At 44.6% G+C, this 16,849-nt stretch overlaps 2 protein-coding genes across 5 annotated transcripts in view; one reads left to right on the top strand and one right to left on the bottom strand.

Annotated features, from left to right (window-relative positions):
• Positions 1 to 1,293: 1,293 nt before the first annotated feature.
• LOC122320114 lies at positions 1,294 to 11,369 on the top strand. The gene is made up of 2 exons (XM_043208275.1): positions 1,294 to 3,410; positions 11,348 to 11,369. Exon 1 carries the CDS (start codon positions 2,057 to 2,059, stop codon positions 2,816 to 2,818), a length of 762 nt encoding a protein of 253 aa, XP_043064210.1. The 5' UTR covers positions 1,294 to 2,056; the 3' UTR covers positions 2,819 to 3,410; positions 11,348 to 11,369.
• Positions 11,370 to 11,453: 84 nt separating this feature from the next.
• Positions 11,454 to 16,849, bottom strand: part of LOC108101523 (UDP-glucuronosyltransferase 2C1) — an 82,110-nt gene continuing 76,714 nt past the window's right edge. For all 4 annotated transcript variants that reach the window (XM_043208272.1, XM_043208273.1, XM_043208271.1 and 1 more), the window contains exons 5-7: positions 12,715 to 13,011; positions 11,840 to 12,627; positions 11,454 to 11,771 (exon numbers count right to left, since the gene is read on the bottom strand). In XM_043208272.1, coding sequence (XP_043064207.1) covers positions 11,603 to 11,771; positions 11,840 to 12,627; positions 12,715 to 13,011 — 1,254 coding nt within the window. In that variant the 3' untranslated portion in view covers positions 11,454 to 11,602. The remainder of the gene's footprint in view (positions 11,772 to 11,839; positions 12,628 to 12,714; positions 13,012 to 16,849) is intronic.

Here is a 16,849-nt window from a genome sequence, read left to right as displayed (position 1 = left end):
AAATTGACCAGCCTCCATTATTGTTTTTAATTTTTCGTTTGTACAATTTAGTACAATGGCTCTGACAGCTACCCTAGTCGCGTATTCATTTGCTGTTTCAGGCTTTAACTTATCTATGATATATGCACGTTTTAGTGCCTTTGTAATTGTTTCAATTTCGGATGTGTATGCGTTAGCTGTTTTCCCGTGTTGTTGCAGATTCATTAATCGGGCTTCTAGTACCTGTACTGATTCTCCCTTTATATTTCTTTTTAGAGTCTCTATAATTTCTACAATAGTTTTTTCTTCTGTAACAAGTAATCGTACATCACCTTTTAGCTTTGTTTTGATTATTCGGATTGCTGTTGACTCGTGTGTACCCTTAATGTCGTCCAAAAGTTCGAGTGAGTCTATAAAACTTTGAAGGTTTTCAGCCTTTCCATCAAACTCTTGGATCAATTTTGATGCTGAATTAAGGAATTCTATATTTGTTTGTGCCATTTTGTCCTTTGCTATGAGAGTTTTCTTAACGTCTGTTATTATTTCGAATCTAAATTCAGCTTGTTTTTCTAGAGCAATTGGGATTGAAGCTGTTATTTGATGTTTACTGCAGATATTAACTAAAAAATTTTTGAGTGTTTCTATTATTTCAGTGACTTGAGGGTTTTCATCGGGTGTTCCTAATTCTGAGTTCTCTCTTATTATTTCCTTTATGTTATTAAAGCTATCGAATAGGGTATCTAAATGTTTTTTAATTGTAGATGGTTGAATATATATGTTTTTGTTGAGACACTTGTAGGCTTTATCAAAATTTTCTTTATGTGATTCTATTTTGTCCTTTATGTCTTCCCACTCCATTGACATTTATAATTTAATTATAATGTTGGCAAAAATTTTAATTCAATATAACTTCTCGAAATTAAATTATTTAAATTCCCTTTTTTTTTTTCTAAGTGTACATTAATTTGTTAATTTTACATTTAAATATTTTATTTATTTATTTATTTATTTTATTTTTCATTTTAGCCTTATTAATAACAATTTTAATTTTAAATTCATTTGTTTATATTTAAGTCTTATATATAAATAGGTAATAATTTTAATTTAATCTTATATATACATAGGTAATAATTTTAATTTGTTTTGTTTCAATTCTGTTCAATTCAATTCATTTTAATTCATTTAGTTTACATAATATATTTTTTTTTTTTTTTTGTGTTGTTTTTTTCAATTCATAATATATTTTTGTTTTTTTGTGTTTTGTTTTGTTTTGTTTTATAACAACGGCGTTTTCGCCAGGTTGTTTTTATTTTGTTTTTGTTATTGTTGTTGTTGTTGATGTCGTCTTTGTGCGTCTGCTTCTTGTTGTTGTTCTATGTCGTCAATTCGCTTCCAGATTGCGCAGGCTTCGTCCCAAGGTGGTGGTGGATCTCGGTTGATGAGCGATAGCAGCGCTGCTCGTAGTCGTCGTAATTTGACGATTCTCCCTCCTCGTTGTCTCTTCGCCGGTGTTGCTGGGATCGGGTTCTCTCTTATGACCCGTGGTTTCGGGCCGTCTGCTGGTTCTCTCTTTAGTGCTTGCCGGATGGCCTCCAGGTGGGCACTCTTTTCTCCTTTTAGATTTATATACCGCTGTTGGGCCCACTGGATAGTGTTTTCCAACTTATCCTCTTTTGTATGCGGTTCTTTTTTAGCCGGTATACTGGCTATATTTTTATTATTGTTTATGCTGAGCATGCCTTATTGTGGATTGGCTTGGGCTCTTAATATTTTGCCGATATTAGGCAGGATCGCCATGTAATAGGCGTAAAGTTTGAATGACTTTATTCGAGCTCAAGGCCCGTCTTTTATACGTTTCGGATTACATTGGTTCTTATGCGTAAGCTTAATCCTAACGGTTCTTATCGTAATCTTACATTAGTTGATATGAAACATATGGTAATTAAAGGAGCTTTTTAGTTACATTGATCGGTCAAAGGAGAGCTTTGAAGCTTTTGAGCGTGGTTTATGTCTGTTATACAAAGGTTGTTATATTTGATGTTTATATATGAATGTTATACAAATGTTTTATATATGAATGTTATACGAATGTTACAACTTCCCTGAAGCCGCGGTACAAGAAGGACCAGTGGACGAGGTCCCAGGCGACAGAGCTGCCAGCCCTGGAGAGGACGATCTCCCCATCCCGGGGTTGTACGACGGTGGCGAGGAGGAGCTGGCACTACTGCTGTGCGACGCCGAGCTCGGGTTAGAGCGACCGGTAGCCATTCCCCTTGCCGAGCCGAACTGGGAGTTGCTAGCCTCAGGCCGGAACAATTTTGACCCCGTCTTGTGCGGTTGGGAGGCCCCCAAGGTGGACGTTGCCGTCACAGCGGAATCGCCTGGCATAAGCCCGCGCCTTGGCTTGTCGCCAGCACTGGAGGAGCCGGAGTGGCCCTGGCCAGAGGCCATCGAAGGATGGAAAGCCACCGAGGAGGAGGTCCGTCGCACCGCGGATGAGGCACCCAACAGACCGCTGGCGTCGCGTCCGATCGTCGAGGGAGAGGACATGAGGTCGCTCCCTCCGATCACGGAACCCGAGGCACGGAACCTCCAGCGAGGCTTCCCACCAACGCCCCCCGCAGAAGAAAACAGGCCATCCGCCGAAGCAGCGCCCAACGCGTTGGCCAGGCCAACCGAAACACTCGACGTGGTAGCCAGCCAGCAACCAGACCAACCCCGGCACCGCAGCAGACCAAGCCACAGGCGCCCTGACTCCACCAGCATCAGTGGAGGTCGCAGAGGCACCGCTGGACGAGGCGGTAGACACTGCTGCAGGATGGCGAGACGCCCCGCCTGACTGGAGGCTTGAGAATCCTCGCCGCCTTCTGCCCATGGGCGTAATTGAGCGGATCGAGCAGGCCGCCGCTCCACCGAGGCGTTTCACACGAAATTTTGTGGTGACGCAGGAGGGTTAGCGCTTCCAGGCGCATATAACAATAGCCCTGCCACCCTGACGAAAATATGACCTACATTGCAAACGACCACCCTTGCGAATCGATCTGGGGACGCTAAGACAACGATCGGCACGCGACATCAACCGAAGGGTCGGCGCAAGCAGAGCAGCGAAGCTCGCCCGAGGCTGGCAAAGAGGTCAGCGAAAACGAATCGGGGAGTTATCTTCGAACTTCCGAGGCGATCAGGTCGCAAACCCAAAATACCAACAACGCGAGTGAACCTGAGTGACAAGTGGAAAATTCCCAGAGCAACGGCGCCGGCCGCAACGTAGTGCACGATTAACATTAAAGAGCAACAATTCTAACATTGAAACAGAAAAAACCATAGAAACACAACACTCCCAATAACCCGGCAATTGTTTAAGAAATAAATACACAAATAAATACACACATAAATACACCAAACCCACCCTACATACCCGTTTGTTTTATGGGGTAAGCTACACATTTTCGCACACACCCACGCACCCACACACGCACACCTACACTCACTCTGATACACTCACACACTTACACGCCTACACATACACACACACAGATCATCGGAAGTAAAGTTGCTGCGAGCCGGACGTGTTTTTAAATCCGAGTTCGCGAAAACAAGTTCCTACCGAAGTAAATCGCGCGAGTGCTACCTGAAAGTAAAGAAGTGAGGTTGTAGAGTCCCGAAGTGTTGGAGGATACAACATACCGGCGTGCAGAGGACTGCATTGGATTCCAGAATTCCCTGGCTCCAACGCGTCGGCCCGGAATCTGGACGCAGGGGTGATACCCCCCTGCGGGTGAGTGGAAAGCCGTTTTCACTCAATTTTTCACAAATTGGGATAGGTCTGCCATCTTCGTGGTCAGTTGACTGATCAGCTGCGCTGCAGAGCTACCAACTCTTCGCGAGCGTAAGCTGAGCTGTCAACCCGCGGGGAAAGCTCCAAAGTAAGCTTTTACCTAAGCTGACTTAAAGCGTTGCATACCTATAGGCGGCAATTAAGATTACAAAAATAAAAGTAAACAAAGTAAACAAAATAGTAAAGGATGGCGAGCCGTGGCTGTGGCCCGGTTAGCATGAACAAGGAGGCGCCTCAGGGCAAGGCTGAAAGCGCAACAGCCAAGAGTATTGTTGCGCCGGAAGCTGACCCTTTTAAGAGGAGTAACAAGATGGGGAGATCACCGACGAAGGTGCCGAAATCTCCACCCATCTTCTCGCCTGCATTAGAGCAGGAACAGCCGGAAACGGCTCAGGCGGGAGGTCCCACAGAAGCTGGGATCTTCCATTTTAGCGCAGTTACAGAGCAGGGACTGGCTCCGCTTATCGCCAATGGCGACATAGACGGAGTCATTGGCACGATCGGTGCGAAGTTGTCCCAGCTTAACAGCATGATGGTAGGCAAGACGAGGGTGATGGTGACGATTCCGATGAAGGAACTCGTCCAGCAGATCATCGCCCTGCAGAAGTCTGCTGTAAAGATACTGGAGACGGCCCCTAGTAATCCCAGAGAGCAAAATCGCACACCCAAGAGGCAAAGAGAGAGCCCTAGAGCCGGTAAACTCTCAGCGCCAAAGAGGCAGAAGGTGCCGCAACCTTGCGGCACAAGCAATAAGGTGGTGAAATCCATCACCTACGCTAGTGCTGCGAAGGAGATTTCCGGCCCTCTCCCGCAGAGCCATGTGGCCAATGGCAGGAAGGAGGGTGCGGAATGGTCGACGGTTACCAAAAAACCGAAGAAGCAGCAGCCAAATAAGCAGCAGCCAAACAAGCAGCAGCAGCATAGAAAACTCCCTCCACGCACAGACGCACTAGTCGTCAAGTGTGGCGAGGGCATGCAGTATGCCGACGTGTTAAAGTTGGTGAAAAATAACCCAACTTTACAGCAACACAAAGATTGCGTCAAAGGCATACGGATGACTGGTAGGGGCGAGCTTCTCATCAAAATGATGAAAACGGCCGACCCAGCCACATCCAGGCTACAGAAGGCTTTGCAGGAGACCCTGTCTGATAAGGCAGAGGTTAAGGAGTTGAAGGAGCTAGTCCAGGTAGAGATCAGGGACATTGCTGAATTTTCGTCGAAGGACGACATAATACAGGCAGTTTTCGCCAATCACGAAGGCGATATTCCACCAGCGGCCATTCCTTCCCTAAGGAAGGCATACGGGGGCACGTTAACAGCCAAGATGAGCATCCCGCCCGTTCTTGCGGAGAAGATCCTAGCAGAAGGAAAAATCCGCATCGACTGGGCGCACTGTAGGGTCCGTAAGTCCGTTGAGCCAAAGCGATGCTATAAATGCCTCGCATTTGGTCACATGGCCTTGCACTGCCGTAGCAAGGTCGATTTGTCCAAAGCGTGCTTTAACTGCGGTGGGCTCGATCACGAGTCCAAAAGCTGCAGCAAAGAGGCACGCTGCCTACGCTGCGCAAAAACCCATGGCGCAAACTGCAAGCACCACACGCTTAGCAGAAGCTGCCCAGCTTACCAGCAGGCTCTCAAAGCAAAGGGAAAATGAAGATTCTCCAATTGAATTTGAACCATTGCAGAGCGGCTCAGGACTTGCTTGCACAAACAGTGCGAGCCCTAAAAATAGACCTGGCCATTTTGAGCGAGCCATACGCAAGTAAGCACGATGGGATTTGGTTTCAAAACACCCAAGGTGGTGCAGCAATTTGGAGCTGCAGCCCGAGACCACTGCAGATCCAATGCCGGCATTCAGGCAGAGGTTTTGTCAGGGCGAAGGTGGGTAGCCTTACCATCTATTCGTGCTACATTGCACCCAGTGTCGACTCGCAGACATTTGGCAGCATTGTTGACGACATTCTGGAGGACGCCAGAGGACGACACCCCATCATCATTGCCGGCGATTTCAACGCCTGGGCAACGGAGTGGGGCAGTCGCCTCACAAACCATAGAGGCCACATATTGTTGGACGCTATTGCCCGGTCAGGCCTCACTCTGGCTAACACAGGGTCAGCCAACACATTCGAGAAGGCGGGAATGGGTTCAGTGATCGACATCACGTTTATGAGCCCAACCTTAACCAGGACGTCAGCATGGCAAGTCTCAGAGATATATACCGGAAGCGACCACCGGGCCATCACCATGGAAATAAGAGACGGGCGATATAAACGCAAAAACATCAATGCGTCCACTGGGTTCCGAGATTCTACCCTCGACCCGCAAGCCCTGATCTTAATGGCGGAAGATCTCGTGTATGACGAGCGTAAGAACGCCAACGAAAATGCTGTATGCATTAAAAAAGCAACCTGGTCAGCATGCGCAGCTTCCATGGAAAGGAGACGTGCTGGCGGAAATGGGTGTCCCCCGGTGTATTGGTGGACCGATGCCATAGCGGAGGCGCGCAGGAAGTGCCACCAGGCACGAAGGCAATATATGCGCTCTCGAGGTAGGCCGAACTTCGCCTCACTCCAACGCCTCTACAAATCCTTGCGGACGGCTCTTAAAAAGGAGATCTCCGCGAGCAAGAAACAATGCTTCGCTAAACTATGCGATGACGCAGACACACGTCCCTGGGGCACAGCGTACAAGCTGGTAATGGGGAAGTTGGCGGCCTTCAGCCAGCCCACCCCAACATGTCCTGAGCAGCTCAGCAACATAGTGGCGCACCTCTTCCCGCCGAGTGTAGTACTGCAGCCACAGCAAGAGCCCTCCCCGCTTCAAAGTGAGATTTTTCCCACGTTCACAAATGCTGCGGAAGTCTTGGCTGAAGTTAGGAGAATCAAAGTCGAAAAGGCCCCTGGCCCAGATATGATCCCTAACAAGGCATTAAAGATAATAATGACGGAGAGATTGGAGATCTTCGTAAAGCTCTTCAATGCCTGTTTCGCACAGAGAACGTTCCCTGAAGCCTGGAAAATGCAGAGATTGGTACTATTACCCAAGGGCAGTCAAAATGACAACCTTGCGGCCTATAGGCCACTCTGCATGCTCGACACTGTGGCAAAGGTATACGAGAGGCTAATCTGCAACCGCATCGAAGTTGCACTGTCCGAGAGTCTGGGCTTATCCCACAATCAATTTGGTTTTAGGAAGAAGCGATCCACAGTGGACGCGATCGGGCTGGTACACAAACTGGCCTCTGAGGCAATCCAGGGAGCACGTTGGCGAGGTGGTAGCAAAAAATACTGCCTGGTGACTACTCTGGATATTAAAAACGCATTTAACACAGCAAACTGGGAGCGGATACTTTCGGCCCTGAGACGTCTACAGGTTCCCAGCTACCTGGTGGACATAGTCTCAGAGTATCTTAGCAATAGACAGCTTCTTTATGACACTGAGGAGGGCCGTCGTAGCTATGCAGTTTCAGCAGGAGTTCCTCAGGGCTCTGTGCTGGGCCCTACCCTCTGGAACTGCATGTACGACGGAATACTTAACCTACAGCTCCCTGAAGGAGCTACGATCATTGGCTTCGCAGACGATATTGCTGTCGTCGCAGTAGCGAAGCATTTAAATGAAGTCGAAGCTGTAACAAATGCGTCCATCGAGCAAGCTTCCCATTGGCTATGTGCCAATGGCTTGAAGCTAGCCGAGCACAAGACGGAATCCGTCTTGATTAGCAGCAGGAAGGCGGAAGAAACCGCCAAAATAATAGTGGGTAGGACTACGATACGGTCCAAGCCCTTCATTAGGTACCTTGGCGTAATGCTGGATCACCGGCTTACGTTCAAATTCCATCTAGAGGTGACGGGCAACAAAGCTGCTAAAGTTGCCACGTCTTTAGCTAGAATGTTAGGGAATGTTAACGGGCCAAAACAGCAGAGCAGGCGCCTTCTGGCAAATGTGGTGAAATCCACAATCATGTATGCGGCACCGATCTGGGCTCCGGCCATGACCTCGCCCACATATAGTCGCTCATGCAGGGCGGCATACAGACGCGCCGCACTCCGAGTTATATGTGGCTTTCGGACCATTTCCGAGGAAAGCGCGTTATTGCTAGCCGCCACGACGCCCCTAGACCTGCTCGCAAAGCAGGCGCAGGAGCTGGCCGGCGAATTTGCATCGATCAAGGAGAGTAGAGCCCGCGTGGTCTCAGCGTGGCAAAACCGGTGGAGTGGAAGCACAAAGGGTAGGTGGACGTACAAGCTACTGCCAGATGTGAAGCGTTGGGTTGAAAGAAATCACGGACAGGTTGACTTCTACATGACGCAACTGTTGACAGGACATGGGTGCTTTAAGGGGTTATATACCTTTTTCAGAATCAAAAAATCGAAAAAAATTTTATGATTTTTTTTTGATGTACATACTTTCAACAATTTTTCTTCAAAATTTTTTAGAGATCGGGGCACTAGAACCTAAGATACAGCCGTTCATAGCGCACGGTGTGCATGACTACCTAATGTCCACCTAAAACTTTAACCGCGATTATCTCGGAATCGCATTTTTGAGAAAAGGTCGTTGCGGTGAGCACGATATCTCGGTAACCACTACATCGATCGATTTGAAATTTTGGGGGATTGTTTGTAGATACAATAGCTAGTTCGTGAACGAAGGAATTTTATTTTCGATAAATTTTTCTATTTTTTTGGGGCGAAAAACTAAATTATTAGACCTCGAAAAATCGGTTTTTTTGAAAAAATAATCACTGTAACTGTAAAAAATTTTTTTTCGTAAAATCCTTCGTTCACGAACTAGGTAACACTATATACTAACGTAGTTTTTTTGTTTTTTTTTTTTTCGTTGAGCCGTTTTCTTGTTTTCATGCTCACCGTTAGCCACTACTATAAAAAGGACTTCTGCGGCAAGGACTATAACTTCCACAATTCTCAAAATTTTCACTCGAAATTTTATACGAATTAAGTTAAGGACACGTACTTTGATAAAGTTTTTATTGAATTTAAATAAAACAATGGTAACATGCTAAAAAAAAATAAATAAAAACCCTGTATTTCTCTGGTGAAAAAGGTATATAACCCCTTAAATCCTATCTTCATAGGTTTGGGCACGAGACGGACCCGTTCTGCACACAGTGTACTGGGGCAATCGAAGACGCAGAACATGTTTTCTTTTTATGTCCGAAATTTGAAGCTATAAGGCATGAGCTCAGCCTAGCAATTGGGAAGCCGTTCACGGTCTCTGACCTGATGGATACGCTACTGGGCTCACAAAACAATTGGGATGCCGTCAGCAAAATGACAGTCTTTGTCATGAAATCCATGCGTCGCGCTGAACGTCAGCGCAACCGTCGTCTAACCTAGTTTAATTACTAGTTGCGGCTTTTCAGGCCATCTCCCCCCTCGCGAAGTAATACCCAAGGTTAACCCCTGCGGTTGTACCGTGAGAAGGGAAACGGAGAGTAGGTTCAGGGTTTTACTGGGTGAAAGACCCAGACTTCGGCTCTTCAAGCTTTACCACCTACTATAAAAAAAAAAAAAAAAAAAAATACACACACACACATGCTCATACACTCACGTTTACACAGCGAAACACCAGCATCGGCACCGTCAATAGCTTCCCCCCCCCCCTCTCCGTGGCAAGTGACCCTGCAGGTACCCAAACATGGCATAGTTCACCCTTTCCGCCCTGTCCTGGTAGGTATGGCGCCTGGAATTTTTACCACGCCATCACCTACCTCGGCGGGTGCTATCTGGGTCCCTGTCGCCCGTCCCCCAGCGTGCCTGGAATTTTTACCACGCGCTGGGTCGGCGGCGGCAGGGGCTACTCCGATTCCCAGCGATCAGCCTTCCTTCGATCGGTCTCCCGCCCTCTCCCTCTCTGTCTCCGATTCCGCCCTCCATCGTCAGCCATCCCGTGTGCCTGGAATTTTTACCACGCACGGGACTGGCTACGGTGGAGGCGACTGGGTCCTCTCGACCGCCGCATCCAGAGATCAGGCTCGCCGATCGCACCCGGCAGCGACATCGGCACAGGTCCCCCCCCTTTCCGCCCTGCCCTGGTAGCTATGGGGCCTGGAATTTTTACCACGCTAGCAGCTATCTCGGTGGAAGCTAGCCCCGTCGTCTGCCACCCAGTGTGCCTGGAATTTTTACCACGCACTGGGTCGGCTGCGATTGGGGTCGGCTACTCCGATTAGGCAATGACCACCCTTACTGTCGCCACCAGTGCCCTTCCCCCCCTCAAGTACCATGCGTCACCCACCGCCCACGAACCTCCAGTGTCCTTTCATAGATTTCTTATAAATTTTCTGTGAAGGACTCCCCTGGCACCGCTGAGGCTTCACCCCGGCATAGCCAGAGACATCCTTACACCACTTAGCGCATTACCACTTTCTTTATCGTAATGGGTGTGGGCGAGATTTAGAAAAGGCTCAAGTCCAGCAGTGAACGTCAATAGGCTTGACGGTGGTACGGTGGTGAACTAATAAGAGAATAAACGTGTAAATACAGCCGCAGCAAGCTGCTTTTTTTGTCTTCATGACACAAGGTGGGCTGCAGAGCAAAAGAGTATTATAATTTCAGTCAGAAGTTTTCAACGCAGTGAAAGAGACACCTCAGACCCCATAAAGTATATATATTCTTGATCAGCATCACGATCTGAATCCTAATACGTCTGTACGTCTATACGTCTGTACGTCTGTACGTCTGTCCGTCTGTCCGTCTGTCCGTCTGTCCGTCTGTCCGTCTGTCCGTCTGTCCGTTTCTCTTCAAACTAGTCTCTCAGTTTTAAAGCTATCTTGCTGAAACTTTACCAAAAGTTGTGTGGTTATTGCACGCAGTATATAAATCGGAACGGGCCGGATTGGCCGATAGCTGCCTTACGAGAGAATGAAATCAAAAACTCTCACGCCGTTGTTTTTGATCAGATCGACTTTATTTCTTCCAGGTGGCGTTTTCTAACTACTATTAAATTTTATCAAAATCGGATAACTCTTTCATACAGCTGCCACAGGAAAGATCGAAATATATATATATATATATTATGGGAAAAAATTATAACGTCGTTGGTTTTTAATCCCACCAGCAACATTTCCAAAATATGGAGCTTTTTAATAATCCTTAAATCGAGGAAAAAATGTCATTAAAATCCGACAACCTTATCTTATAGCTGCCATAGGAAAGACAGAAAAATCTATACAGAAATAAAGGAAATAAAGTTATGATATCGTTGTTTTTCATCAGACAATCATGATTTTTGGAATATAGAGTTTTCTTACGACCCTTGAATAACGAATTTAATTTCATCAAAATCTTACAACTATGTCATAGTCGAATAGTCGAAAATATGGAAAATTATTATAAAAATTGTCATAGCTTCGATGTTGTTTAGTCTTTATGTATTTTGTTCGACATAATTGATCACTGCAAGGGTTTTTAAGCTTCAGCTTGCCAAAGCTAGCTTCCTTTCTTGTTTTTAGTTTTATTAAACTATTATTTAGTAACTTTTTCTTTTATATTGCGTCTTACTTCTCGCTAGACGTGCCGTACGATACACGACTGACGACTGTATGATCAGCTCTTAAGGATGGTCATGTATAACTTAAGACTTCAAAAGCAACGACTTTCAGGTATTTAAAAAGGTATACATTAAGTATTTAGCTTTAATTTACTTTTTATAATTATAATATTAAATTTTATTTACAGAACTTCAAACAATAATTGGACAACATAATAACTAAGCCTTTTTAATGTTGTAACAGCCCAATGGAAAGACATTTGACTGCCGTTGTAGTTACAGCTTCTTTGACTTCGTTTTTGCTAATGAATGTGAGGCCGGCGTCAGCAAGTGAAGACTACGTAGCTTCTCGGACCGGAACTCGAAGCGCTTAAGTACTAAAACCAGGCCGCAAACTAATATTAAATAAACGGCAATTACGTCGAGAATATAGTATTGCCACCAACTACGTGGAAAAAAGTGAGTATTAGTGGTGAACCTAAGAAATGACCCAAGAGATCTGCATAAACTTACGTCATATTCCGTGAGGGAGACTGTAGGTGATAAGCGCCCTTATGACGCAGCACATATTCTGTCCAGTATATAGCGGTTTCCAGGGGCGAAGAGCGCTGGTCGAGAAAAAGTTTTTGGCGGTAGCGAGCTGCGCTTCTGAAGCGGGGATCGTGAATCACTTTCATTATTGCCTTGTATAGTTGATTGGTCGATAAAGTCTGAAGATCTAGTTTAACGGCATAACCGTCGATCTCGGCCTTAGCTGAATTGACATCGTGATCGCAGAACACCGGCATTGTGACGACTGGAACTCCATGAAAAACCGTTTCATACATGCTTAGCAAGCCTCCGTGAGTTACAAATGCTCGTAGTTTGGGATGTCCCAAAATGTCCTGCTGAGGTAGCCATCGGGAAAGCTTTACGTTGGAAGTGAGGTCTTTTATGTCAGCAGAACTACCTTCATACTTCCACAATACGTGATAAGGCAGACGTGCAAAGGTTTTAACAAGCATGTTTCGCAGGGCCTCTGGCATGTTTGCTGCCTTAACCGAAGAACCCATAGAAACATAAATGAACCCCGACACGCCAGAGCCGCCGATAAAGTCTTCGAGGTTCCTAGGAAGTTGTTTAGCTGACTTGCAGTGAATACAAGCTACCTCTGCCACATTTGGATAAAAGGCTCTCGGATAAGATAGGACTGCGTGACCGTTTTGCAAAATAAAGCTCACATTGCGCGCTATTTCGTAAGGATGGGGTATGTGGGCACCCAAATGTTCTCGAAGTACAAGATGTGTTCGGCGCATAACATACTATGATTGAAATAAAAATTTTCTTTATAAATGTCAAATTAAAACGGTTCTGATAAAAGTCAGACTAAAACCATGAAAGAAACTTACCATGTGCATCATGTTTTGCCCGATCTGCATGGCCGTGTTGACTGCCCGTTCATAAAGGCTCATTGTGTCCGTAAATCGAGAATAAAAGTTCGGGGTTATAGCGTAGCTTACAGGGTTTCCCGCAGTCGAGATACTGCCAGTGTAGAAGCCCACTGTGTTTATGTACATAAACGGAATTTTAAACTGGTATATTAATCCCAGAAAGCACTCTGGAAAAGCTCCGTCCAATATAGCCAAGTCAAAGCTTCGGATTGATAGTTCCTTAGTCTCGGCGTCACTTAGCATTGCGTCGCACGACTGTAGAGAGAAACAAAATTATATCCAGACTGAACAACACTGATAGATATATTTAAAACTGTATCGTATTTTCCTATGATTTTATATAATCATCGTGAATTACTGTGTAAATACTAGCAGCAGGTAGAGCTGACCTCCGGTCCGGAAGGCCCGGGTTCGAGTCCCAGGCTCCCCGAGAAAAAGAAACGGTCTCTTTTTCCAAATCTCCACCACGTCTATGCTCTATCGCTCACTTAACATTAGTAACCAATTTCGGCTCCCCGGACCCGCACACCCCCTCGTCCACGTTACTATGGACGCAACAATAGAACTTTTCGTCGCTACTGGCTTATCACCAGTGCGATCGAAAACCAAAGATAAATGAATTCTCTTCAAAAATGCAGAGGCTCTATGCTCCCGGGTGGAGTTAAAGAATGTAATTTTTTTTTATGTTTCAGTTTAGATAAGACTTTATATGAATAAAGAGCTGCTGCTTATACAATTCTACTCCGACTGTTGTCGTTAAATTCTTATTATTGGAAAACTGTCTGAGTCTCTAGGCCAGCAGTTAAAGAAAGGCAGTCACCCTTCCATCATAATCTTCATAACTCATCTGGGAAAATTCTACGGCCAGCCGGCCTGCAAACATAGCTGCGGATCTTGTCCCCCGCACCCTATAGTTCACCCTGGAGAAGACTTGGCCAGCCGGCCAACAACTACAACGGCGGACCTTGTCACCCGCTCCCTTTTGATTATCTGCAACTGCGAGGGACCACCCGAGGGAACATCATATGCCGACGGCAATTCACAGTTGGGATATCCATTTACAGTAGAATCCGGTTATAACGACTTCCAAGGGACCGACCATTTTTCGTCGTTATAACCGGAAGACGCACTAAGCAAAAGGAGGAAAAAAAATTTTGTTTTTATTATTTTATGGTTGCTGTGTTTGTTATAGGTTTTAAAAATAAATCAAATTAATTTTTTAATTAAAACGAAAAATTTAATAAATTAAATTCAAAAACATAGGTTTTTCTAAATACTGAAAACTTATTATTGCACATATTGCATTTGGCAAATTAAAACATTCAGTTTTACTCGGAAAAAAGAAGAAAAAACTAGAAATATAAGGGGACATCTAATGGAATAGACTATGAGGTCTGCACACACAGTGTGACTTCGACTCTCTCTCTCTCGCAGCAGCGTTGTTAAGGCGACAGCTAAAACTAACAGAGAGTTGTGCCAGTGCAAGATCCTTCGTGTCGCTGCTACGCACACAAGCAAGGGTGCCGATCACTGACAAATACATACATTTCTAACAGCGTGTTTTGATGCTTAAATTTGGAACTATGGCACTGTATTTTTTCCGGCACGACGCAATATCCGGTTAAATTTTTCAATTTTCTTGAAAAATTTCATTCTTATAAGCGGTTTGTCGCTAAAAGCGGAAACGCTCTAAGCGGAGGCCCTTTCATATAACTTTGTATGGGGACCAACCAAACCATCGAGTTTTCGACGCACAACCCGGACGGACACTATAAGCGGAGTCGTTATAACAGGATTCTACTGTATATTAATTTGTATATTTTGATTCTAATAATCGAAATGAATTACTTAAGCAATAAAACGGTCAATCAAACATTATACCGACAACCTTTCTTTAGTTAGTAGCGGTATACCATAAATCCAAAAATACACAATGATATTACCTAAGACTACATTTAAGCTTTCAAGAATATGAAAATACTGGGATAATACTTTTGAAGACGAAGCTTTTTAAAAATCGCTAGATCTGTGATCTATTTGCTGTGATTTTTTTTTTTTCGCGCGTAGTCCCACGGCCCACTTACCCGCCCAACCGACCGAGGGGCGACCGCCGTGTATCGTACGGCACGATTCGCGATAATTTTGACCCGATTATTAAAACGAGGTTCACGAGAGAAAAGTCGCGACTTAGAAAAATAAGAAAAAGGCCGAGGAAAATGAGGAGGAAGACAATAAGATCTAATTATGAGCCAAAAAAGTCAGAAGAGATCGCTTTAAGAGCGGCAGAGAGTCAGAAATAGATATAATAGGATAAAGTCTATTATAGTCAGAACACAATACTCTGTAGGTATCATGCAGTTCATAGTTAGATCTACATTGATTTAAAATTAGGGGGATGTAATTTCTGGTTAATCTACTTGGAACGGAGAAGTTTAGCCTGCTAAGTAAGTCGGGGCTATCAATTTTACCACAAATAAGATTAAACATAAAAACTGTTCCAAGCATCGTTCTACGGTTGGCTAGGGAGGGTAAATTAATTATAAGTAGTCTACTAGAGTAGGAGGGTAATAAAAGGTTTGCATCCCAACTTAGGCGCCGTAGGGAAAAAAGTTTTAGGGACCGATTCAATACGATCCGAATGAACTCCATATTGGGGACTCCAGACCGGTGATCCATATTCAAGAATTGGACGGACAAGCGAAATAAATAAATTTTTAGTTATGTAAGGGTCGTCAAATTCCTTTGACCACCTTTTTATAAATCCCAGCACACTCCTGGCTTTATTCACCATAGACGAAATATGGATAGAAAATTTTAATTTTGGTCCAGAAGAGCATCCAAAGAGCATCCACTTAAAGTGTAAGCCCCCCGTATCGGGTCAGTTCGACAAAAGGTCATAAGCTTACACTTTGAGCCGTTTAAGTTGAGTAAGTTATCACTGCACCATTTTTTGAAAGCTATCTAGATCGGATTGTAAATTCGAACGGCAAGAAATGTCCTTATACTGCAAGCACAATTTAACATCATCTGCGTACATAAGTACACGAGAGTGTGTTATTACTAATGGAAGGTCATTAATAAATAAGGTAAATAGTAGCGGGCCAAGGTGGCTCCTTTGAGGGACGCCGGAAGTGACTCGGAGAACACAAGAAAGTGAATTCTTAAAAAGGACCCTTTGTGTCCTGCCATTCAGATAACTTAAGATCCATTCTAGAAGATCAACTGGGAAACCTAATAAGTCAAGTTTCCTTATAAGAAGTGAATGATTTACAGAGTCAAATGCTTTACTAAAGTCAGTGTAAATGACATCTGTTTGAAAATTGTGTTTAAAACCCCTTATCACGAATGAAGTAAACTCCAAGAGATTAGTGGTTGTTGATCTTTGTTTTATAAAACCGTGTTGACATGGTGAAATTATTGATCTACACAGGTGCTGCAAGTGAGGGGTGATAACTTTTTCAAAAAGCTTAGGAATGGCAGACAATTTAGAGATACCTCTATAATTGCTTGCATCCGATTTGTTGCCTTTTTTGTGAAGAGGAATGACAAAAGACTCCTTCCACATATGGGGAAACTGTGACGTTTCCAAAGAGAGGGTAAACAATTTGAGAAGCGGCTTGCACAAGGCTTTCGCGCAATTTTTAAGCACACAGCCAGGAATTCCATCGGGGCCTGGCGAATATACAGGCTTAACACGCTGAAGATCGCAAAGTAGGGAGCTCTCGCCTAACGTGGGACAGAATACTAAATTCGACTTGGATACAGCATAAGAATAGGGCTGATCATAGTGAGGTAAGTGAGGTGAGTATGTTGTTTGAAAAAACTGGGCAAATAAATCGGCTATTGTCTGATCCGATGTTGCCGTAGTATTTTCAAATGATAACGAGGAAGGGAAAGAAGATGTTTTACGCTTAGTATTAACGAAATTATAAAACTGTTTCGGATCCTGCGCAAACTGGACCTTGCAACGGTTTAAATAGTTTTTGTAATACTGAGCATTAAGCACGGAAAAATTTGACCGAGCTTTTAAATATTTTGAAAAGATAGAGTGAGAACCGGTATCTTTAAATTTCCTATAAAGTCTGGATTTTAC

This window comes from Drosophila ficusphila, unplaced genomic scaffold (assembly GCF_018152265.1).
Source record: "Drosophila ficusphila isolate 14025-0441.05 unplaced genomic scaffold, ASM1815226v1 contig_414, whole genome shotgun sequence".
NCBI classification, from domain to species: domain Eukaryota; kingdom Metazoa; phylum Arthropoda; class Insecta; order Diptera; family Drosophilidae; genus Drosophila; species Drosophila ficusphila.
The sequence above is the reverse complement of the archived record's forward strand: the minus strand, read 5'-3'. Positions and strand labels throughout refer to the sequence as shown.